This window comes from Acipenser ruthenus, chromosome 11 (assembly GCF_902713425.1).
Source record: "Acipenser ruthenus chromosome 11, fAciRut3.2 maternal haplotype, whole genome shotgun sequence".
NCBI classification, from domain to species: domain Eukaryota; kingdom Metazoa; phylum Chordata; class Actinopteri; order Acipenseriformes; family Acipenseridae; genus Acipenser; species Acipenser ruthenus.
This window is the reverse complement of record NC_081199.1, coordinates 43,666,988-43,692,251: the sequence shown is the minus strand read 5'-3', so window position 1 is coordinate 43,692,251 and position 25,264 is coordinate 43,666,988. Positions and strand designations below refer to the sequence as shown.

General features: G+C 42.5%; 1 protein-coding gene across 3 annotated transcripts in view; it reads right to left on the bottom strand.

The window, feature by feature from the left end:
* Nucleotides 1-21,052: 21,052 nt before the first annotated feature.
* Nucleotides 21,053-25,264, bottom strand: part of LOC117426943 (zinc finger protein GLI2) — a 101,304-nt gene continuing 97,092 nt past the window's right edge. For all 3 annotated transcript variants that reach the window (XM_034045200.3, XM_059034088.1, XM_034045201.3), the window contains 2 exons: nt 24,672-25,005; nt 21,053-24,471 (listed from right to left, as the gene is read on the bottom strand). In XM_034045200.3, coding sequence (XP_033901091.3) covers nt 22,163-24,471; nt 24,672-25,005 — 2,643 coding nt within the window. In that variant the 3' untranslated portion in view covers nt 21,053-22,162. The remainder of the gene's footprint in view (nt 24,472-24,671; nt 25,006-25,264) is intronic.

Below are 25,264 nucleotides of genomic sequence, written 5' to 3'. Positions count from 1 at the left end.
ACCAAAACAAAAAGACAATAAGCAAGTCCCTCCACAGCCCTGGGAACACACTTCAATCTGATGTGCTGTGTGAGTGAGAGAGCGACTAGAATACAATGTGTGAGTGAGAGAGCGACTGGAATACAATGTGTGAGTGAGAGAGTGACTGGAGTACAATGTGTGAGTGAGAGAGTGACTGGAATACAATGTGTGAGTGAGAGAGTGACTGGAATACAATGTGTGAGTGAGAGAGTGACTGGAATACAATGTGTGAGTGAGAGAGCGACTGGAATACAATGTGTGAGTGAGAGAGTGACTGGAGTACAATGTGTGAGTGAGAGAGTGACTGGAATACAATGTGTGAGTGAGAGAGTGACTGGAATACAATGTGTGAGTGAGAGAGTGACTGGAATACAATGTGTGAGTGAGAGAGTGACTGGAATACAATGTGAGTGAGAGAGTGACTGGAATACAATGTGTGAGTGTGAGAGTGAGAGTGACTGGAATACAATGTGTGAGTGAGAGAGTGACTGGAATACAATGTGTGAGTGAGAGAGTGACTGGAATACAATGTGTGAGTGAGAGAGTGACTGGAATACAATGTGTGAGTGAGAGAGTGACTGGAATACAATGTGTGAGTGAGAGAGCGACTGGAATACAATGTGTGAGTGAGAGAGTGACTGGAATACAATGTGTGAGTGAGAGAGTGACTGGAATACAATGTGAGTGAGAGAGTGACTGGAATACAATGTGTGAGTGTGAAAGTGAGAGTGACTGGAATACAATGTGTGAGTGAGAGAGTGACTGGAATACAATGTGTGAGTGAGAGAGTGACTGGAATACAATGTGTGAGTGAGAGAGTGACTGGAATACAATGTGTGAGTGAGAGAGTGACTGGAATACAATGTGAGTGAGAGAGTGACTGGAATACAATGTGTGAGTGAGAGAGTGACTGGAATACAATGTGTGAGTGAGAGAGCGACTGGAATACAATGTGTGAGTGTGAGAGCGACTGGAATACAATGTGTGAGTGAGAGAGTGACTGGAATACAATGTGTGAGTGAGAGAGCGACTGGAATACAATGTGTGAGTGAGAGAGTGACTGGAATACAATGTGTGAGTGAGAGAGCGACTGGAATACAATGTGTGAGTGAGAGAGTGACTGGAATACAATGTGTGAGTGAGAGAGCGACTGGAATACAATGTGTGAGTGAGAGAGTGACTGGAATACAATGTGTGAGTGAGAGAGTGACTGGAATACAATGTGTGAGTGAGAGTGACTGGAATACAATGTGTGAGTGAGAGAGCGACTGGAATACAATGTGTGAGTGAGAGAGTGACTGGAATACAATGTGTGAGTGAGAGAGTGACTGGAATACAATGTGTGAGTGAGAGAGCGACTGGAATACAATGTGTGAGTGAGAGAGTGACTGGAATACAATGTGTGAGTGAGAGAGTGACTGGAATACAATGTGTGAGTGAGAGAGCGACTGGAATACAATGTGTGAGTGTGAGAGCGACTGGAATACAATGTGTGAGTGAGAGAGTGACTGGAATACAATGTGAGTGAGAGAGTGACTGGAATACAATGTGTGAGTGAGAGAGCGACTGGAATACAATGTGTGAGTGAGAGAGCGACTGGAATACAATGTGTGAGTGAGAGAGTGACTGGAATACAATGTGTGAGTGAGAGAGCGACTGGAATACAATGTGTGAGTGTGAGAGCGACTGGAATACAATGTGTGAGTGAGAGAGTGACTGGAATACAATGTGAGTGAGAGAGTGACTGGAATACAATGTGTGAGTGAGAGAGTGACTGGAATACAATGTGTGAGTGAGAGAGTGACTGGAATACAATGTGTGAGTGAGAGAGCGACTGGAATACAATGTGTGAGTGAGAGAGTGACTGGAATACAATGTGTGAGTGTGAGAGTGACTGGAATACAATGTGTGAGTGAGAGAGTGACTGGAATACAATGTGTGAGTGAGAGAGTGACTGGAATACAATGTGTAAGTGAGAGAGTGACTGGAATACAATGTGTAAGTGAGAGAGTGACTGGAATACAATGTGTGAGTGAGAGAGTGACTGGAATACAATGTGTGAGTGAGAGAGTGACTGGAATACAATGTGTGTGGCATCACTTTACAACCTGCTAATGAAGCTCTAGCATATTTAATATATTGGCTCAGTCCGTCTAATTGACATGATCTCTGAGGGGCATATTTGATATTACTTCACTTTTGGCAATATATAACACATCATTACCAGGCACAGAATTAAATAAAGTATTGGAGACTGGTGTCACTTAAACAAGGAGCATCATGGGACTGCGGAGGGGGTTTAGCTGAGCTCTGTGTGTGCACAAGGAGCATCATGGGACTGCGGAGGGGGTTTCGCTGAGCTCTGTGTGTGCACTTAAGTCAGCAAGATTTTCCAAACAGTATTTTGCATGAATCTTTATTCCATGGTGAGTACTGCAGTCAAGGCAGGACCCAGACAATAATTGCATTCATTCTGGAACTGTGTGTGACAGGCATGCAATACGAGCACGAAAGGATTGTGCTGCTGTGTATTTATTTGTATGTGTCTTATGCAGCTCACACCCATGCTGATTTAGCAAAATGCACATAGATGCACTGTACCTACGAATTCTACTTCAATTGATGTGTCTGATGCTTTTCTAAAGACTGTATTATAGGAACGCCGGAGAACCAGAGACAGCACCATTAACAGTTTTTTAATTACTCAGGAGGGAACGGGCCCATTCCTCAGTGATTACTTCCTGCAACACAGTCTGTTCTTCAGAATGGCCCACAGCTTCACCTTCGAGGCTGTTCATTGTGAAACATCAATCATTTCAGCAGCCGGATATGGAAGCACATACTAGTGTACCAGCCCTTAGTCGAAGTGCGTCAAGAGGACTTTCAACAGGAAGGTATTATATACATTATAAACCACATGCCAGGGAAGCTGTCAGCAGAACAAATGAAGTATCATTTGAGGGCAAGCCCAGATTAGAAGTGTGTGCTACATGTGGCAGGTGCTTCTAGTTTATCAACCCCTAACCCCGGCTGGGTGCAGTGGTGAGCTGTCATGCTTTCCCATGCCTGATCTCTCGTAGGCAGCTGGCCGCGTTGCTGGCAGTGTGGACCCATCCTGTCCGCTCCTTACCCTCTCCACCCTGTCGTCCCTGATCGAGATCGCAGAGCAGATACCGGGCTGTCTGGGACTGAAAGCTCTCGACCTTTCGAGGCAGAAGGAGGACAGCACTAAAAATGCTCCAGCAGGGGGAGCCCCCTTGACAGCAGACCTAGTTTGTCGGCAGTGTCAGGGCTTCAGAACAAGGATAGGTGGTGACTTGAACCAGTTCAGGGCCTGCCTATTGAAATATACCCTCAATGAGAGTTACTAATCAGCAAGCACTTCACCTCCAGAGCTCTGAACTGGCAAGTTCTGTTCTCACCTCACAGCCAGCATGTTCCAGCTCATGATTAACATATACCCTCTGTTGAAAATTCATTTTATTGAAGGCCCGAATTCCCAGCCAGTCCCCCTGCTTAAATATCATTTCGGTGTATGATTAGCGCTCATTTCCCAAACCTGGCTGGGAGTGCGGGGGGAGTCAGAGGTCAAGCAAATGAAAGAAAATGACTTCATTGTGGGATGACTGGGCCATAAATCATTGCCCATTTTCTATAAATCATGGCAGATGGCAGGAGCGAGCAGGCACTCCTGGGAACTGGCATGCCCTGTGCATGATGGGAATGGTGTATCGCAGCAGACGCTGGCAGAGTAAGAGGTCACTGCACAGAAGACTGGATCCAGCTCAGACGAGAAACACAAACCCTACCTGTGGCCCACCTTTCAGTGGCAGTCCTTCGAAGATCAAATAAGGACCCAGGGGTCTTTGAAAAATGAGTTTCAGGCTTTTTTTTTTTTTAAGTCTCAGCTATTAAAATTGTCTGCCTTTAGATCATCTTCAAACAAGTAGTGCACGATGTCAAGCCAGAATAAGCAAGAGGTGGCTTTTGATGGTATAGCAATGATTTAACATCTATTTACAGAAGGAATGATCTACTTTTTAAAAAGCATCAAAACAGGTATACAACTACAATACAATGCCAAATAGTGCTTCTTTATCCAGGGTGTAGCCAAATAATGTGTCCTGACACCCTGGAACATTAAATGAACTCCAGGACAGACCACAGTTCAATCTAATCAATCATTTTGGCTAATCTTTTTTTTTTTTTTTTAAATCAACACGATTGTGCACCCTCTTCAGAAAACAGCACCTACTTTACTTAAAGACTAAACAATGTTAAGGTTAGGGTTAGGATTAAGTTTTCATGTATTCAGGGAATTAGGCTTAGGGTTAGGGTTAGAGAATTCTGGAACACTAAAATAAATCATAAGCCCTTACGTTTCATAAATACCAATCCTCATGTTCGATCATTTATCAAACAGGCTATTAAAAATGAGTCTATGGTCTATAAATAAGGAGTGAGCTACTACAACAGGACCCACTGTGTCAGGCTGATGATTGGGAGGTCCACTATCTTTCACAGCTTTGCAGTATATTTGAGTAAAAAGACATTTTGAAAACAACACTTTACTGGGTGCTAAACTTTGAACGAATTCTCTCTGTGCTGCAGTCAGGGGTTAGGGGTCAGGGCTAGAGGCTAGAGGTTAGAGGTTAGAGGTTAGGTTGGGAGCAGGTAAATCCCACTCAGTTTGCAAAAAGTCAGCTTGGGAGATCACAGAGAGCGGTTTTGTTTTAAAGAGAAGTCGGGCGCCACCAACAGTTTACCCAGAGGGTCCCGGCATGATAAAACCCAGCTGAGCCTCTGAGCCACTGGGCTGTATGGAAACAGAAACAACGTGCAAGTGAAATGCAAACGCACCTCTTTGTTCTACTTACCAGAGGGTTAGATATGTACATCTATGTATCTGTATATATGGTGATCACAATACCATAGCTTTCCCACATGTGTTTTGAATATTTTATTAGGCATTGTTATCTGCCAAGCTTGATTTCTTCAGCAGACACGTGGAAGGAGTTAGAAACATTCTTCTGACGAAAAGATTTGGAATTGAAATGAGCGGGGATTTAAAAAAAATTAAAGAAACAAATTGATTCACTGAACTGCGTGTTTTTTTTAAACAGTATCCATGTGTTTTTGGAAGGCATGGGGTTTTACAGATTGTTAATGACATGACATCATGCAAGTGCCATCCAGAACCAACAGTTTTAATTTGCGAGGCTGTTATTGAAACCTTGTTCAAGTTAACTCATCATAACCTCAACATTTCCTTATCTTCAAATTATGCTTATCCTTTGAGATGTGTATTTTTTATGTGAATACATGTGTTTAATGAAGGGGTCGCTTGTGGAAACTGAAAGACATTACCAGAGTCTCCCCATTCCCTCCCTGTAAAACAGCCAGCAGGTTTCTTTATTTTAACATCGAGAGTGTTTCTAAACAATGTTATCAATCTAAAGCGTTGTGAAGACTGGCCTGCCGGCTGTGACAGACAGGACAGTACCAGAGCTCTTGTCATCAGTTCTTTGCATTTAGCATTGTAGCTGAAACCTGTGTTTAAAACCGAGTGCATGTGAATTGTACCTCTCCTGCAGTTCCCAGGGACACTCTTGAAAGCTGTGCTGTCTCATAGAAATGGTTGCCCCTATCCTTCAGTGCAGTGTTTAATGAATCCACTCTGAGTTTGCCCCCATCCTTGAGCGCAGTGTTTAATGAATCCACTCTGAGTTTGCCCCCATCCTTGAGCGCAGTGTTTAATGAATCCACTCTGCGGTTGCCTCTATCCTTGAGCGCAGTGTTTAATGAATCCACTCTGAGTTTGCTCCTATCCTTGAGCGCAGTGTTTAATGAATCCACTGAGTTTGCCCCCATCCTTGAGCGCAGTGTTTAATGAATCCACTCTGCGGTTGCCTCTATCCTTGAGTGCAGTGTTTAATGAATCCACTCTGAGTTTGCCCCCATCCTTGAGCGCAGTGTTTAATGAATCCACTCTGCGGTTGCCTCTATCCTTGAGCGCAGTGTTTAATGAATCCACTCTGAGTTTGCTCCTATCCTTGAGCGCAGTGTTTAATGAATCCACTGAGTTTGCCCCCATCCTTGAGCGCAGTGTTTAATGAATCCACTCTGCGGTTGCCTCTATCCTTGAGCGCAGTGTTTAATGAATCCACTCTGAGTTTGCCCCCATCCTTGAGCGCAGTGTTTAATGAATCCACTCTGAGTTTGCCTCTATCCTTGAGCGCAGTGTTTAATGAATCCACTCTGAGTTTGCCTCTATCCTTGAGCGCAGTGTTTAATGAATCCACTCTGCGGTTGCCTCTATCCTTGAGCGCAGTGTTTAATGAATCCACTCTGAGTTTGCTCCTATCCTTGAGCGCAGTGTTTAATGAATCTACTCTGAGTTTGCCCCTATCCTTGAGCGCAGTGTTTAATGAATCCACTCTGCGGTTGCCTCTATCCTTGAGCGCAGTGTTTAATGAATCCACTCTGAGTTTGCCCCCATCCTTGAGCGCAGTGTTTAATGAATCCACTCTGAGTTTGCCTCTATCCTTGAGCGCAGTGTTTAATGAATCCACTCTGAGTTTGCCTCTATCCTTGAGCGCAGTGTTTAATGAATCCACTCTGCGGTTGCCTCTATCCTTGAGCGCAGTGTTTAATGAATCCACTCTGAGTTTGCTCCTATCCTTGAGCGCAGTGTTTAATGAATCTACTCTGAGTTTGCCCCTATCCTTGAGCGCAGTGTTTAATGAATCCACTCTGCGGTTGCCTCTATCCTTGAGTGCAGTGTTTAATGAATCTACTCTGAGTTTGCCCCTATCCTTGAGCACAGTGTTTAATGAATCCACTCTGAGTTTGCCTCTATCCTTGAGCGCAGTGTTTAATGAATCTACTCTGAGTTTGCCCCTATCCTTGAGCGCAGTGTTTAATGAATCTACTCTGAGTTTGCCCCTATCCTTGAGCGCAGTGTTTAATGAATCCACTCTGCACACAGAGATGCAGGAGGGGCAGCGAGGGTGAATCTGATCCTAGAATGAATGTGCTAGAGCTTCTAAAAGCACAGGGAAACCATGGTAAAGCATATTTAAAAACATTGCAAAGCACAGTAAATGCATAGGATAAATATGGGAAAAGCATGGGGAGAAAACTACAGATTTACAGTAAACTTTTATAAGGAGAAAGTGTTCATTTCAAAGCTGAGTGAACATATTCTTGAAGAGCACGTCTCTGTGCTGCTCCCAGATTAGTTACAGCTCAAGTCCTTTTTTAAGCACACTTCAGATTTTCCCCGGGATCACACTTAAACTTTATGAAATGTAGGTTCAAGGATGACCCCAGGGCAATGACTCTGGACAGTCAGCAGAAGCACCCAAAACTATTGAAAGTCTAAGGTTCTCCTACTCGAGAGAGTACTTTATGCATTCAGCCATCACTCTACCAGCCTCTGGTGTTGTCACATGATCACTGCCCTGCCACTATTAACCAATATTATCCAAATTAATGGACTTTGATACATTTTTCTGAGCCATTTTCCAAATAAAACAAACCAGAAACGCAATGCTATGCCGGTACCTTGTTTAGGGATTGGAAGCCTATTTCCAGGTTTTGACATGTCATTTTACCAAGACATGGTCCTCCCAGCTGGTTAATCACCAGTCACCTCAATAACAAACCCTGCTCTAGTCTTTACTCATGGGTTCATTGTGCTTAGCCAGTCATAAAGGAAACAAGTTCTAGAATCTCCAAAGTGCATTCTATGCATTCTATCGGCCTGGGGTAGCTGATTTTGGAATCTATGAGTCCAATACTGGCAACATAAACAATAAGTGTTGTCTTTAAAGCAAAACTTGAGAAATTTGGCTTGGCTTATAGTGCCACTGCTCCACTAGATGGAGCATGCAGGCTGTTCAATAGGTTCATTTCACCTTCAGTATATAGGCAGGGATTTATAGACTTCGGGGAATGAATTCCCTTGCCAGACTTGTTGCTTCCTATTTTAAAGGAATAGTTATGAAACAATACATTTCAAAACCACACGTCTGCTCTCTGTCTGTGAAGCCAAGGGCTCTATCTATCAGCAAACGGGATTTAGAAACGCTGTTTCTGGAAAGGGTTTGAAGTTCATTTACTAATCTATACACAACGGCTGAGAGTGGAAGGTGGGGGTGTTGCTGCCGGAGAGGAGAGGAGGCAAATTGTATTTTTTTCTCCACTTGCATGCACTCTTTTAAAGATTCTTCTTGTGTGCATTCCATAATTCGTGTGTCTTCATTCTGTGGTGTATTAGATACCACTAAATAATAAAAATGATTGCATTTTGATTTCTCTTTTGAAGTATTGATGGCTGGGTCATTTGTATTTGAATTGTCCAATACAAATCTAGGTTGAGAGCGCGCCTTAATAGGGATTGGCTACTGCAGCTGATATAAAGAAGGTGTGAGTGCTTTTCAGGTGCTTTTCGGGTCAGCCTGTGTTAAGGTTAAGTTGAGTGTCTTCTGGACTCCTGTTGTTTTACCCATTACTGTACGTATGTAAGATACAACACATTCTCTTCCTCAATGCACACAATAATAACCTTTAAAAGAGACTTGTGCATGCAAGTGGAGAACATGCACAGTGTGAATCTTCTCTTAAGCAGCAACACTTCCATTCTCCTACCTGGCGTGGGGACCCAGTGTGCCAAGGAGAACAGCGCAACCTACTAGCAAATTATCCCACTGTGCCATCTCACCTCCATGGCAAAAACAACTTTATCATTGTCTATATAGAAAATGATCCAGTTCTTTGAAAATAAAGGGAGGAATCATCAAGAGCTTACTTTTTCATTGACTATAAGTTAAATTATCCAATTGTTAAAAAATAATAATTAAGTAATTAACTGGATTTGAACCCAGTACTCCAAGTCGAGCAGCAAAGCATGCTAGTGAATTATCACACTGCACCACTTGCCTCCATGTGAGAGGTTTGACTTGCATATAAGATCTTGTATCAACCTCTTTATATGCTTACGAACACTAACCTTGTGAAACTGTCTATCAAAAAGGGCAAAGTCTTTAAAAATGAAAAGAAAACACATATCCCTAACATGGGGTTTGAACCCACTAACCTGGGAATCAGAGTCCTGGGCTCTACCAACACAGCAGCGCCAGCTTGCTCACTTGCTTGAAAACAATATTATATTTTGTGATGTGGATAAGATGGGATTCTCAACTTGGTTTTATTTGTGCATTGGCCTAGATTACAGGTCTATAGGGCAAGACAAGGCCTGAACCACAACTCTGGTGTTTATTTATCAATGTCTTTCTTTTTGTATCTCTTAAGCAGAGAACACCAGTGCTGTGTCTTTGTGTTGTTCTAGTTGTCATGGCATTTCTAGAAACTTACCAGAAACCAAGTCGTCCGTATAGAACTGTATATGTCAGCAGCATGAACAGTAAAATTCGAGGATCTGGTTAGGCTGTCCCCCTACCCTTTTTCTTCTTTTTACCACAGAGTTGTCTTGTTAAAAACGCATGCACTGCTGTCTGTATGGTATCCACAGAGGTTTAAAGATATGCACATTCTTGAATTCCTTCGGCGGGTCTCACCTAAAAGAAGAGGAGCCCCATTAGACCGAGCCCTTTATCATTTTTTCTTTTCAGTCCAGCTGGCTGTGCACCAGGAGCTCCAGTTCCCCCAGAGACGTTCAAACCCTTTTTTTTTTAAAGAACGGACAACTCTGGAAAATGGTTGCAAGTTTCCAGCTGTCTAATGAACAACCCTCTCCTCACGAGCTCAAGGGCTTTGCAGAGTACAAAGTACAGACCTTAACGAGTTGTGGATTCTGATGTGCAATGTCTCACATGCTGGAAATATCTGTGACATTAATTGTGTCACTGGTGTATATCGTAATTTGTATATCAAGAGAATTTTTAAATTTTCGGAACCTATCGCTTTCATGAAGCTACTTTTTATGTTTTGTATGGCACTGGTATTTTTGTCTTGTGTCCTTTAAGAGATCAGTCTTTACTTAGAGTTTGTATTTTATTTTGAGGTTACAAGTCACTTTTGTAGGTGTAAAGCTGGAATCCACAGCTTTTAACATCTGGTACAGCTCAATGAGACAGAATCCCTGTGTCTTTCTACGTCTTTGGCATTGCTAGCGTAATTCAGAAAACAATGGGTCTTTAGTGCAGGTTTTCTTTTTCCATTAGCTTACGCTGTGCAGGAAAGCTACATATTCCCTCTTATTGACTAAAGAAAAACACTGGGAGAGTGTGGGATATTGATACCGAAGGACAGGAGCCGGGAATTGTTCAGTCAGCTTTCTATAAATGTCCAGTGTAGGCTGACAGTTAAGTTGCTCAGCCAAAAGTGATTCCACTGAACCCGAAAGAAATCTGCCACAATCAGACCAGGTCATGTGCAGGAGACGAAAGCAGAAACTCTCAGAATCCTTAACTTCATCAAGGATTCGATCTTATTCTTCTTTGGTTTCACATTAGGATAGCAGCTTAGAATATGTGAACGTTAGCGAGTGGGAAAAAAAGAGCTACCCAAAACACGTTTTCAAGGGCCAAGGGCAAGCTGCAAGCTTGAAGGTGGACACATTCCAGCAAGCTGTCTCTAGAGTGCCTGAGCAAGGCTCCCGTCAGGGTCGGGATGAGACATTAATGCCGATTATGGACTGATAATTTAATAACTTTACTGGCTTGATATGTCCTTTTTATTACAATTATCATCAGCCAAGGGGTTTCGTTCCATCATCAGAAAATAAACATCATTTATCACCCTTGGAATGATTAGCACAGTGACAGGCTGGGTTCTGCTTTGCATACATCTGTATTAATACAGACTTATCTAAAACGTGAGAGGGGGAAGACTATTTTTCATGGCGAAGATTAGATGTTGTCTCTGCCGGTTTATGTGAGGTTGTTTCCTGGTAATGATAATCAACAGGGGCAATGCGTTTCTCCAAGGAAGCAAGATAGGTTTACTGAACACAGATAAAAGCAGCGAAGCGTTCCTGGGGCCTGCCCAGCACTCACTAGTCATATACAGTCTGGTCTTCCTTTGCACAACAAATTGCTAATCATATATACATAGTTATGGGTTCAATTAAAATGGGAACTTTTTTTGTTTTCCTGAATTAAAGCAATTAAAGCATATTTTCAGACTCTAGTAGAATTTTGTGTTACTTCCAGAATATAATACTACTGTACATTATATATCCCCAAACTGTCAGGAGATCAAGCTGGTAAAGGCTGTTTTTTTTTTTTTTTTTTAATTTAGTTGTCGGCAATTGTTTTTACTCCCGTTTTCTACCCAATTTGGAATGCCCAATTATTATTATTTGTTTTATCCCGGTTCACCGCTGCAACCCCCCAGCAACTCGGGAAACAGAGGCTGAAACACACGTCCTCTGAAACGTGTTCCTGCCAATTCATCATTTTTTGCGCTGCGGATCCACAGTTAAGCCACCAGACCTATAGTACCAGAGGACAACACAGATCTGAATGGCTCCACTGCAGACCCGCAGGTGCCCTATCATCCACAGGGGTCGCTGGTGCGCGGTGAACTGTGGATTGCCCTGCCGACCTAAGCCCTCCCTACCCGGGCGGCGCTCGGCCAATTGTACGCCGCCCCCTAGGAACCCACGGTCACGATCGGCAATGACATAGTCTGGATTCGAACCTGCGATCTCCAGGCTATAGGGCGCATCCTGCACTCCACATGGAGCGCCGTAAAGGTTGTTTTAAAAAGGAATGTTTTAATGTCCTTCACAATTCATTCACATGGGTAGTTGATAGCTGTACAAAAGGATCAGACCCGTTTGTACGAGTAGTTATAGAGTTTATTAATACATCCCACCAGCAGGGGTCAGTAACAGAAGTGCCTCAGGTGGAAAAGCACAATCTGTTAAAGCAGGGGTGCCCAGTCCTGGTCCTGGAGGGCCGGTGTCCCTCCTGGTTGTTGTTCCAACTGTAAACTAAATTGCTTAATTGGACCAATTAAGCTTCTAATAAGTGCTTCATTGGTCCAATTAAGTAATTTAGGGGACAGTTGGAAGAGAAGCCAGGAGGGACACCGGCCCTCCAGGACCAGGATTAGGCACACCTGTGTTAAAGCAACCATGCTACAGGAGCTATCATATCGTAAGTCCTTCTAAAACAACATCTGAATGGCTTGTCAAGCAGAATTACCAATATGATTCTTTGTTTAGTTATTTCTTAGTATTCAGTATGAAAGGTGATAAAACAAAGAATAAAACCACGAAGGGCAAGCAGTCTTTGTTCTGTAGGCCTGTGCTGTGCTACTTTATAATGCTGTGGACGCTTTTCTCTTCCCTCACCGCATCCCAGCATTCCTTCTGAAGGTTTCAAAAGGGTTTCTTTATGGACCGACCACTGATTTTATTGTTGATTTTTTTTCATGAAGATCAAAGGTACAAGTGCAATGTGTGTGACTCCTGTTTTCTTTTGGTATGTCATCTGCAGTAGGATCTCCTAGAAATTACTCAATCTGCATTGCGTCAGTCTTTGTGAAAACACAAACATTGAAATGGAATAAAAATAGACATTTACCTGTCGTTGTCTACTTAACACTGTGTTGTGACTACTGTATCAAACTTATTTCAGTGTTTCAGACGTTGCTACGATTTCTTTTGCGTCACAGTCGCCATGTAGTCATTCTCTCGTGCTGGCTGAATTACTTTAGAGCTTTAAACACGAGTCAGATTAACAGCCGAGACTGAAGACCTCTGGACCCTGTGTATAGAAGAGTTGAATGCTGAGATTTCAGAAGCATTTAGAGTCTAGAATTACCAAACGATAGTGATGCCTGCTCCTGCTCTGAGATCCGCTGAGAGGGTTATTTTGTATTTTCGGTCTATTTTGCAGCCTCAAGGAGAGTTGCACGCTGGGGGATGCCGGAATGTTTTACCACCTGAAATATGGAAGTTTGACACATCTGAAGTGCTAAAAGCTGAGAAACTGCTGGGAGGCAAGACAGTGTCCCGGATTGAACTGAAAGCCATTGGACAGAGGGTTCCTCTAAGGAGCGCTGCAGGAGTCATGGATGCAGTGATGTCTTCTTTAGCTCCTGGCAGAGCGGGGACAAGTGTTTCTCCTCACTGATCAATAAATACAGTCATTGTTTTTCCATGGGGTTCTGAGACTGACTCTGCAGGTGATTGTGTGTATCGGTTTAGGTAGCTGACTGGCCATGTGAATTGAACATGTTTGTGTTGGAAGACGGTCACTCTATATTTTTTAGCATACACTATGTAACACATTCATATGCCCTTCACACACACCATTTCCCTTCCTTAACACTTAATATCAGCTTCACAACCTGATACACTTTTCAAATATATACCACTCAATTGTACACGTGTGCACCTTTCAATATGTCTCATACCGGATCATACCTTCAGTAGTATAGATGCATTGTAATCACAAATAACTACATTGCCTTGCACCATGTACCTGTAGTTACATAAGGTCTTGTGCTACTGTATATTTTGAATGTAACATATTTTGACGTGTATAGGAAAGTGGTCCAATATAAATACATGAAGGGGACAGCATATAGGGCTCTTAAAGGGTCACAGTGATAGATATGATTCAGCCCTACTCCTACTGGTGCTGTAAGTCACTGGGCTCCAGCAGTACCCTATTCAGCACCTCTGATATTAATGAGCATAACACATATATTTAATAATGTTGTACTTCACTGGTAAATGAAAGAGAAGGAAATGAGGCAAAGTAGTGAAAGCAGATGGCAATTTATTTCAACACAGATGTTATTTTGCATGGAAACAACTCATGAATATGTATGCATGATTAGTTCATTAGAGTGCTAATACTATTAACACCAAGGTAGCACAATTCATCTTGGTTTAAAATGCTAGTGTAAGTGGATTACGCTGTGCCCAGCAATCCCTTTGAGCTGAGATCATGGATATTATCCGTAATGTAATGTTACCTGTTTTTAGTATAAATGCTTGGGTGTGATTTAATAAATGAGAAGTATGTGCATGTTCATACAAAGGTTTCGACATACACATTGTTATATCTTACTAAATACAATTCTACTGTGCATATCCGTCACAATGCTAAATATATTGTAGGCTATTCTGTGCATTTTTAATAAATAGGATGTTACGTGTTGCTTCTGTTCCATCCCTGCACAATAGAGAATGGAACAGAAGCAATATGTATCCAGACAGCAGATTTTGCTAACTTTGCAAGCCAGCTTGGAAAACTGGTGAACCTGTGTTATTTACATACCTTGTGAGTTAGTCACTACCACTATAAGATTGAATGCCTTTATAGAAGGAATCAGCCCAGGAACGAGTGCTGTAAATGTAGTTGTAAGGAAACAGCCGCCATCCTTAGTGTGTTTTGACAGACTCCTGAGCAAACAGATAGCCTGTGCTCTTGGCTCACAGACCCATGTGTTGATCAAATACAAGAGGATGAGGGCTTGTAGGCAGCGCTGATTGGATGCCGAAGGGCTGTTTTGCTGTTTGTTCAAATGAATATGACTTCCTGCATGAGGGTCTACAGCCATTCCAAATGGATAGGGGCTGTCATCGCTGCCAATGCACTGTGCTACAGATGGGCATTGTTTGCAAGCAGCTGGAGTCGATTTCTGGTAAATCCAAATCTCACCAAGACATTTGATTTGATTTAAAATTCCTCATAAAACAGTAACGTATGAAGACAAAAAAAAATTAAAAATCCTCACACACATGCACCGCAGCAAAGGCATGTTGGGAGGGGGAGGTGCAGGCTAGAATAATGTGACCCAAGTATTTCCTATTTGAGTGTTAAAAACAAAATACCCCTCATTTGCTCAATGAGTTGCCTCTATATGCTATACGGTTCTGTACATGCACTTTGCTTTTATCCCCAGAACTGCACGCATTAACATTTTGGATGATGCAAATTAGACCATTTATATGTGGCTAATAACACAACCCTGAAGACTCATACCAGCTTTTGATCAAGACCGCAGTAGTACAGTACGTGCATTGCTAAGCATTAATATTCAACTAGATAAAGGCATAAGGCCCCATACTTACTTTATGCTAATACTCATGGTTGCTGGTTTGCTGTGGCCATCTCATTATAGCGATTCACTCACAAGTCAGCAGGACTTTCCCATTAGTTGTTAATACACCTTGCATCCCAGCTCCAGAGGTTAACTGATTGCACCTTGGTTGCCAGTTTGTAAATATTCAACACCTTCTCTGCTAATGTTAAAACAATGCTCACGCGTGCTATCATTACATCTCCATTAACTTTTGCTTTGTTTCAAGAGCAGGGAGAATCTTGGGAAGGCCCAGTACATTGACTTAAGGTTTTGTAGGTTGTACTCAGTAACTTGTACTCCCTGGAAAGGCGATCCTTGCAGATTATACTGGTGAGTAAGGTGAGGAAACTCGTCTTGATGTGGAATGCTAGTATGCTATATTTGAATTGATCTTTTAAGGAGTTTCCTCTGGTCTTTAATTAACTATGTAAAAAAATAATAATAACTGGAGTTAATATATGCCCCTGTGTAACACTGTATAAGTAAGAACATAAGAACATAAGAAAGTTTACAAATGAGAGGAGGCCATTCGGCCTATCTTGCTCGTTTGGTTGTTAGTAGCTTATTGATCCCAGAATCTCATCAAGCAGCTTCTTGAAGGATCCCAGGGTGTCAGCTTCAACAACATTACTGGGGAGCTGGTTCCAGACCCTCACAATTCTGTGTAAAAAGTGCCTCCTATTTTCTGTTCTGAATGCCCCTTTACCTAATCTCCATTTGTGACCCCTGGTCCTTGATTTAAATTCAACACTTTTCACAATATAACCAAGTATCTTGCTGGCCTTTTTTTATAGCTTCCCCACATTGTCTAGATGAAGCCATTTCTGAGTCAACATAAACTCCTAGGTCTTTTTCATAGATTCCTTCTTCAATTTCAGTATCTCCCATATGATATTTATAATGCACATTTTTATTGTCTGCATGCAGTACCTTACACTTTTCTCTATTAAATGTCATTTGCCATGTGTCTGCCCATTTCTGAATGCTGTCTAGATAATTTTGAATGACCTTTGCTGCTGCAACAGTGTTTGCCACGCCTCCTATTTTTGTGTCATCTGCAATTTAACAAGTTTGCTTACTATACCAGAATCTAAGTCATTAATGTAGATTAGTAATAGCAGAGGACCTAATACTGATCCCTGTGGTACACCACTGGTTACCTCGCTCCATTTTGAGGTTTCTCCTCTAATCACTACTTTCTGTTTTCTACATGTTAACCACTCCTTAAATCATGTGCATGCATTTCCTTTTATTATTATTATTATTATTATTATTATTATTATTATTTATTTCTTAGCAGACGCCCTTATCCAGGGCAATTGTTACAAGATTTCACATTATACAGATATCACATTATTTTTTACATACAATTACCCATTTATACAGTTGGGTTTTTATTGGAGCAATCTAGGTAAAGTACCTTGCTCAAGGGTACAACAGCAGTGTCCCCCACTGGGGCTTGAACCCACAACCCTCCGGTCAAGAGTCCAGAGCCCTAACCACTACTCCACACTGCTGCCCTACTGCGTTCAGTTTCAGAATTAATCTTTGTATGTGCAGAATTCTTCATAAACCAACATGACATGCATATAAATATGAGATTTCAGTCCCAGTATTGACTCAAATCTCTTTATGAACCTTATTTGTTTTGCTGCATCTTGGATCAATTCTTCCTGTGAAGCTGAATCGCTGTGTAACTATGGTTTCCTCTGCCCTTGTTAAGAATTTGGCCCGTTAGATTTCAGTATTGTCCTTGAAATCCAGATATGATTCTAAACCCTTTTGACCTGATTCCCCATCCCCCAAAAATAATCTCCACATTCAGCCCCAACCAAGCAAATGATCACAGCTAATGCATAAGATACTTTACTCCCAGCACGGCTGCATTTGTAGCTTTATTCTCTTATGGATGGACCTACAGTTGTCTTTTTTGAAATCATGAGATCTGAGAGTTTCACAGCTCTTATTGGTCTGTATACAGTATATCTCTTAGGGTAGTAACAGCTCCTATTCCTATCAGTAGCAGTTTTGAGAAGATTTGCATAACGCTGTATGACACATGCAAGTCAACTTTCCTAATCCTTTTAATTAATATAGTGCTATACTAAAGTATAAAGCACTGGTGATCAAACTCTCACTGTTAGTGACTGCGGTCATGACAATACTAGCCACGCTCAGAAAATAACAAAGAAGAAATCAGTATTGTTCCTACAGTTGTATATTACCACCATCCCTGCCCTAGTTTACAATGACATACATGATCTGTGCATGTTCTTTTTAGAAAAAAAATGAATCTGTTCCAAATGGGATTTTCTAGTGCTGCTCAAATGGAACAGCAAAAATATTGCTAATCTATGTATATTATATTTCAGTAAGCTCCTGACAGGAAAGCTCGGTTTTGATTGGGAATTCAAATTGATTCATACATTACTGTAGTCTTCCTGTGTACAAAGACAGCTAGAATCCTATAGAATTTGCCTCGCACATCATAATAAAAATGAATGAGCTATCAAGATTCTTACAGCATGATTCATCAGCACAGCCACAACTTGCAAATGCTATCCATAACAAACAGGATGGCCTCCTTTCACATTGCACCATGCAATTTTCTATGTAGATTCACTCTTATTACTGGATGACAAATGTAATAATGCACAGTCAAAATGTTAATGCCTTAATGTTTTATTTTATAAGCAATTAACTTGAGGAGAGCAGTGAAGTGCAAAGAGGACCAGGGGTGCTCTCCACAGCTCGCTCGGAGCAGTGTAGTAATTTATCTCCTTGTCTAAAATGACAGGATCTCCGGTTCGAGACCCACAAGATGTTATCCCGACTGGGTCAGCGAGCCTGCCATTCACACCTCGCCGTGTATTTTAATGGACAGAGATGCCGTTGAATAACAACGTTTGCACAGATGTGGGTGTCAAACTTCAATGTCACGGAGGAAGACTGCGTCGACCCTGCTTAGCGCCAAAGCAGTGGTTCAGATAGCAAGCTGAAAAAAAGCTGATTGATAAAGACCTAACAGCACGACGAAGGAGGAGACCATCACCACCCAGACGCGTCTTCTTTTTTGTATATCCAAGACTGAATTCAGCATTTCTTTTTTTATTTTTTTTTTATAGTACCGATACCGATATTTTTGGCCTTTAAATGAAAATCAGCAACATGTCCCCTTCAGTCCTGCATGTATAATTGTACCCTGTCAAGTTTCCTATCAATGTATCTGTTGTTTTTTTCCAAAGTTTTGGAAAAACTCCATAGAGTTCACACAAATTGTTTTAACATTTCTAAAAATGAAATAACAAAATTGTGACCGAAGGGGATACATTACAAAATTAGCAAGAAATAACTAAGTTGCCGGGGAAGAGTAGTTCAAAAAAGGCCTCTTAGTCAAGCATCTGTAGAAGAAAATGTTACAAATACAATGCTAAGCATTTTGGAGGTTCTTTGGGCCACTGTCCTGTGAGGAACACATTCACTGCAATGATCACAACAGAAGGAAGGACGCTACTGTTACACAGCCAATCGCTTACTAACAGCCATCCAATTAGCTGCCTATTACATGGTTGAAAGCGAGTGTATTTCTGTGTTTCAGTGAGCTTCAAACAAGATCCCAAAATAAAGCATGACATCGCTTAACAACTTGGAAGCCAATGTCAAGGGGACCCCCATCTCGTAATGAGCTTTCCTGGTAATGGCTTCAGCTTCCAGGGTCAAAGGTCACAGAGTATCTGGTGGTGTTCAAGGACCGTAGTGTACTGAGTGCTAATTCCCAGCAGATACATGTTGAAGTTATACAGTTGTGGGAATAAATCAAAGGATCTCATACTCACGGCAGGCTCTTCCCGCAGCGTGACCGAGGTCAGAACTCAATGAACTCAATAGTCCTTATTGTGCTTTGAAATGCTTTGATGTTAATTCTGATTCAGCAATGCAATAAAGGCCAACAATGCACAAGTGGAAGAGTGCACTTGTGTTCTTATTTATTAGGATGAGCTGCCTCTGGTGATCAAAGGGCACAGTATAACTGGATTGTTTTAAATACATTTCCTATATACGTCCTAATAAAAAGGCCAGTGTCTGTCTGTGATGAAATTAAAGGGTGTGTATGAATAGCTGATATAGGGGGGTGGCTGCATTAAAACATGTGGATTAGTGACTGTCATTTTAGCTCTCCAGCACCTCCTTAATGTCCTGAAACATTTTCTACTGGTATCACTTTAAGAAAATGACTGCAAATGGAAATATATACTATATACAGATTTATTATCAGAATAACTAGAGGATTCAATAGTAATAATAATGTTCCCTGATGTAATTCCTATTGTATTCCATTTGAAGTCATTTAAAAAACATTTTGTGATGGTTGATCTGTAAATAAAATAGGTCAACGCTGAGTCTGAATCTCCTGATGTCCTAACAGGTAGGGGTCTGCATCCACGGACATGCTGTGTAGGAGTGATCATGTACAACACAAACAGTCCTGTCTAAGGCAGGCTACTGAACCCCCTAGTGTAAGGATTAATCACAATGCATGAAAAGAGTTTTCCAGGAGTCAATGTAGAAAAGAGGCTTCATTTATGATGCCTCTCCAATGTGAATGTTTGATGTTTAAGAAATTGTGAAGACAAAAAATGAACTGACTAAGAGAATAACACACACTAGCAGCAGAGACAAGGAAAGCAAGTCGCTCGTGAGTCACTGCTGACGTCCACAAACTGTGAGAGCAGAGCCCAGGTTGAGCTGTGTTTCTGTAAATCCTTTTTGTTTTATATCCTGAAGTAGTTCTCTGTCAGCTGCTGTTTATGTACAGCTGTTGGCTATTGCTGGTGGAGGGTGGTAAGAGTGAGCGAGGAAGGTTTCATCAAACAATGATTCAAAACAGGAGAGAAGAGCACAGTAACAACCCTGAGGTGAAGAAACAGGAGGAAGGAGACTGGTACCCGAGGCATGACTGCATAATGCTGTATCAACATGGGTAAAAACATGATTTACATTCGGAAACCTTAAAGTGCCGCTGTTTACTGGCATCCCTGTCTAATTACAGTGTGTCAGTTATTCAAACAAGTACATTCGCTCACTCTAACTGTTTCTTCTATTCTCCTTATCCCAGGGCTATTCTTCCTGCCTGCTCTTTCCTCAGAAAGAATAAGGGATTCCAGTGGCAAAAGCAATCAGCTATACAATCATGTGTTCTTTTCTCAGATTCGTAGCTGAGTTCCAGGGCCTCTTACCACTGCGAGTGGTCTGTTTTATGTGGTTTCTGAAACTATTTCCCTGGGGCCAATCTGCCACTGTTAATTTTGGACAACGCAGGGGCTAACTTTAGAAAGTGCTTAGTGCATGTGTTCTGTGTTTTTGTAGTATCCTTTTTCATCTGCTTCATGAAAGAGCCGAGACCATAAACGATTTCATTCAAATCTACACAATGAACTCAAGGGAGGCACAGTGACCTAAAATAATCTGACCTGATCTAAAGAAGTGAAGATAGAGCATCCCATTGGTGAAGAGAGTGGAATTGAAGCTGCAAAGAAAATACATGTTTCTCAATCACAGGGGAAGTAGGGTCCATTGTGCTTAGTGGAAATATTTTAACTGTAGTAAGCAGATTCAACTGACATTTTCAGTATATTTTGTATTGATGTATATTTTAAACATTTAGCTTTCATAATAAAGTCAACGGATATGTAAATACCAGAATTGTATATTTAAATAAGTCATTTCCTCATTGATACCATTTGTACACTGGGACACTTGTTATGCACATTGAAAACACACATGGTTTGCAAATTCTACAGCATCTAAAATGAAGTTTGATTTTCTAATGCTTGTAAATCAATACATCACTCTGTTTATTTAGTGGATAGGACTTACTGGAGACCCAACATAATTAAGCGTACTTGTACCCCAAAGGGGAAAAAGGGACGTGGTTTGAAAAGACTCAGTACAGACAAGATAAGTAAAAAAAAAATGTTATTGTATTTTATAAAATGTACAAAAGATATATACATATTTAGCACACTACATATGTGCTGTTAAGAGTGTATAAAAGGTTATTTTGAACTCTGGTGAATAAAACAGAATTGATATTGTTTTTTAGACAGAAGTTTCTCTAGTGCTGTCTTGTTGAAGGGCAGAGCATTCCCTAATGGTCGACGGCACACTCTGCGGTACTTGCTCACTGTAATCTCTGCAGACTGACCAATAGCGTACTCGTCTTTTTCATCAGAACACTGTTAAATACATTTCCAGTCTTGATTTGTAATTTACTGACAGGCATTTAACCCTAGAAGGTAAACTGAAGTGACATAGTTGTGGGGATGGCTAAAGTAACCCAAACAAAGCCCTCTGTCTGGGGAAGAAAATGCAACAGTTATATATACAAGATGACAATCAAGCCAGAATCATCATCCATGACATCATTTAGGTCATTTTACCTTTTAAATAGTTTATCAAATAAATTCGTAAAAAAAAAAAAAAAAGCATTCTAAATGCCTTCTATCAGTGTGCTCTTACCACCAGACAGAAATATACAGTATAGCAAGGCACTTGTCATACCGGTTTCTTGAATATCAATGTAAGTTCGGCAATATGTTTACGGAAATGCAATGCGGTGAGATCTAAGTTTAGGCAAGACGTCTTTGTCAAAATGTTTGTAAATAATGGCTTTTGATGTGACATAAAAACATGTTGCCAGTTTAGATTCCTTATTGACTAATAGGTACAGTAACACTTTCATTTGCATAATACATTAATTACAGAAAACAAACAAACACAAATAATCCTAATTCCCTAGTTTACAAGGAGAGATGCACATGTTGTTTTTCTCGTGTCGAATCCAGCATGGGTCAGTGCTTTTGGAGAAGACCCCGGAAAAATAGTCATTCGCAAACGACACACTTTGATGTGCTAACTTACTACTGTAAGCTGAGTCTGCTCTGCCCACAGCAAAAGCAGTGTTACGTCATTTCCACAAATAAACAGGACACAGTACTTGAAATGGTTATCAAAGACAGGATTCCAAAGAGCATGAATGTCTGTCTTTTTGTTTCTTTTTGACCCGGCGTTAAGACAACAGGTTAAGAAATTTGCTTTCCTCAGCCAGCGCTGTCAACATGGAGCTCATGTCTCCGATAGCCATGTTGGTTATCCCAGCAGGCATGGAAGGCAGCGTCAGAGAGCTGCGAGGAGTTGTGAGCCGGGAGGAGCTCTGGGAGAGGTTCTGGAGGATACTGGGGCTGAGGGTTCCTGACATCAGGCTGGATTGATCTCCGTCATCCATCATGGCATCAAAGCCTATCTGAGCGTGCTCCATGCCCTGGGAGTCGACTGTGCTTGAAACCTGGTTGACTCCTGGGGAAGGCATGCTGGGAACCTTTATATCAGAGGAACACTGCTGTGGCACCTGCTGCTGCCTTGCACAGGAAATCCCTGCGTCGAGGTTTCCATTGTGCTCATACATGTGAATCTGTCCTGAATAAAACATCAGGCTGCTTTCCTGGCTGCCATTAGTGCACTGGTGGGCCTGGGACTGAGCCATGTTAGGCAGCCTTTTGGGGCTTGCTTCTGAAGTGGCGTGGCCGGGACTCATGCCATGGATGGACTGTGGACTTCTTATAAAAGCCTGCTGCTGCTGCATGGAGCTCAGAGCCTCACGTTGCCTGTTGGATGGGCCAGGTCCTGGAGGTGGACCAGGTTGCATCATGCCGTGGCTGAAACTTGAGTTCATCATGGTGGGTTGGGAGGGACTGTTGAAATTCTGCTGGGTGGGACAGTAACCTTCGTGATGATTAGGGGGGGCGAGGTGGCTTTGACCCACCCCAGACTGAGAGCTGTAATTCTGCACTGCGGGTCCTCTGCTGTTACTGGTCATCATGGGTGCAGAGCTGCCTGGTATATTGCTGCTTGATGGCAGCTGGCCTGTGTTTACACTTGCAGCACTCGGACTGAGCATTGCATTGTTCAGATTATACCCCCGCTGCGGGCTCATTTGCTCATTTAAGTTAAGCTGCTGCTGCCTTTGCTGCATGTAGTTCATCCTTTGGGTATTTAAGTCTGTGTTCCTTGGCGTGAAACTCTGCTGTGCTATGTGTGCATTATTTTGATTCATTTGCATGGTTTGTTGGCTGGCATCAATGTTCTGATACTGACCAAAGTTTTGCTTCTGCAGCACAACCGCTAAGTTCCCTCTGGCAAACGGCTGCTTTGTCTGACTTGGTAGGACATCAACAGTACCTGAGCTGACTTCATTCCACTGGACAGGCATGTTATTTTTATTCATAATCGGAGAAGTGTGGAACTGTTGCTGGTTCCCTGGGCTCATTTGGCACTGTGCCATTATTTGTCCTGGCTGATTCATGTTTGCATCAACCATGGCCATTCTCCGCTGGCCGTAAAACTGATGCTGATGTTGCTGCGGCACATTCTCATTTCCTTGGAAGCCCAGTACCTGGCTGCTGTAGTCTGTGGAGCTGGTGTCCTGCTCCACAGGTCCTCTGTTCTGAGATTTAATGTACTGCACTACGTCATCTGGAAGCATGATGTCATCCTCTGGAGCCTGACTGTCCAAGTCACCAGACATCGTCTCCATAGCAACGTTCTCAGTGATGCTTGGCGGCCGGGAGCAGAAAGCATGTCGGTGCAGGCTGCCATCTGAGCGGGTGTAGTTCTGCAGACTGAGGTTGCGTCTCTCCATTGGCCGGGGGAGCGGGTTTATGCTGTTTGTACTGTTAAAGCGTTGAACCCTTGGGAGAGACAGAAGATCAACAGCTGGCCTCCGTACAGGGTCACTTGCACGTCTGTTGATGTTGCCCGGCACTTCCTGCAGCATCATACTGGACACAGCGTAGCCAGTGTCACTGCATCGTCGTGGCACAGTAGGGGGATGCATGGGAGCAGCTGCAGACTCGTATACATCCCCAAACAGAGGCATCCTTGTCCTGAGACCCATGCGGTCCATGTTGGGTAGAGGAGTGGGTGGAGCTCCCCCAGTTGCAGCGGCGTATTTAGCCTTTAGCCTGTACTGCTGGGCAGGGGTGAGATTCAGGAGGCTTGGTATTCCCCCACTCAGACTCGCCTCACTTGATCGCCGAGACATATCCGTGGAGATTGGATCGTAGGAGTCTGCTGAGCTGATGTTGTTCAGACGACTCCCGAACTGGGAGGCCTCACTGGAACGGCGGCTGGAATAGCAGGGTGAGATGCCTGAAGATCTCCGGCTGACGGTGTAGGTAGAACTGATGGTACTCGTGGTGCTGTCTCTGCGTTCGTTCAGCTGATTGAGCACAGTGACATTACTGGTGGACAGTTCATTCAGTCTCTGGTTGGGTAGCATAGCCGTGGGTCCACCAATACTTGAACTCTCCAGTAAAGAACCTAAAATACAAAAAAGCACAACTTTTAGGATTCAGGAAATCTCTCGTAAGCATTTTTAAAGAGATTTTCATTAAATACACACACTCTTTTGTAAGAGATCAATGCTGACTGCTCAAGGGTGTGATAAGGATTTTAGATATGAAAGAACTGAAACCAGTGTTATCTTTAATAGTTTAGTTTTATCTCATGCTTGTGCTTACCGATCGCTGGTATGGGAGGCAGCTTGGTGTTTCTGGCTTGAGGTGCTGGGCTGGCCCAGGAACAAGAATCCCTCACCGTCTTTAGTTTCTCCCTCTTGAGTTGTTCAAGTCTGTGTGTGGCGGACATGTTTTTGCGCAGCTGAAGGCCGACCGTCGAGGACCCAGAGGAAACAGTGGAGTCCCCGATGGGGGGGTCGTCCAGTGCAGCCAGGTCTCCCAGGCTACCTCCACGGTTCATGTGCATCTCTACTCCACTGTCATTGTTGGTGGTGCTGCCAAGCGGGGACGGCTCACTGCTGCATGACGACTGACCACCTGGGCTGGACTGATACATCTGGGGTGAACGGAGCAAACAGAAACACATTGTTACTACCGGTCTGCACTGTGGGCTGTGGAGCTGCATTACAGTACAAGGTTATAGAGGTGAAGCCTGCTGCTGCAGAACACTCGTATAGCAGCAGCACACTTTGCATTAGAACAAAGGGGGCTGCTGTATCATTCCTATCTACCTCAGTTTAGTAGTTGCAGTATTTTGGGTCTTTCTAACTTTGCTGTTCAATGTACCGCTTGACTTATTTACAGGCTTGAACTGC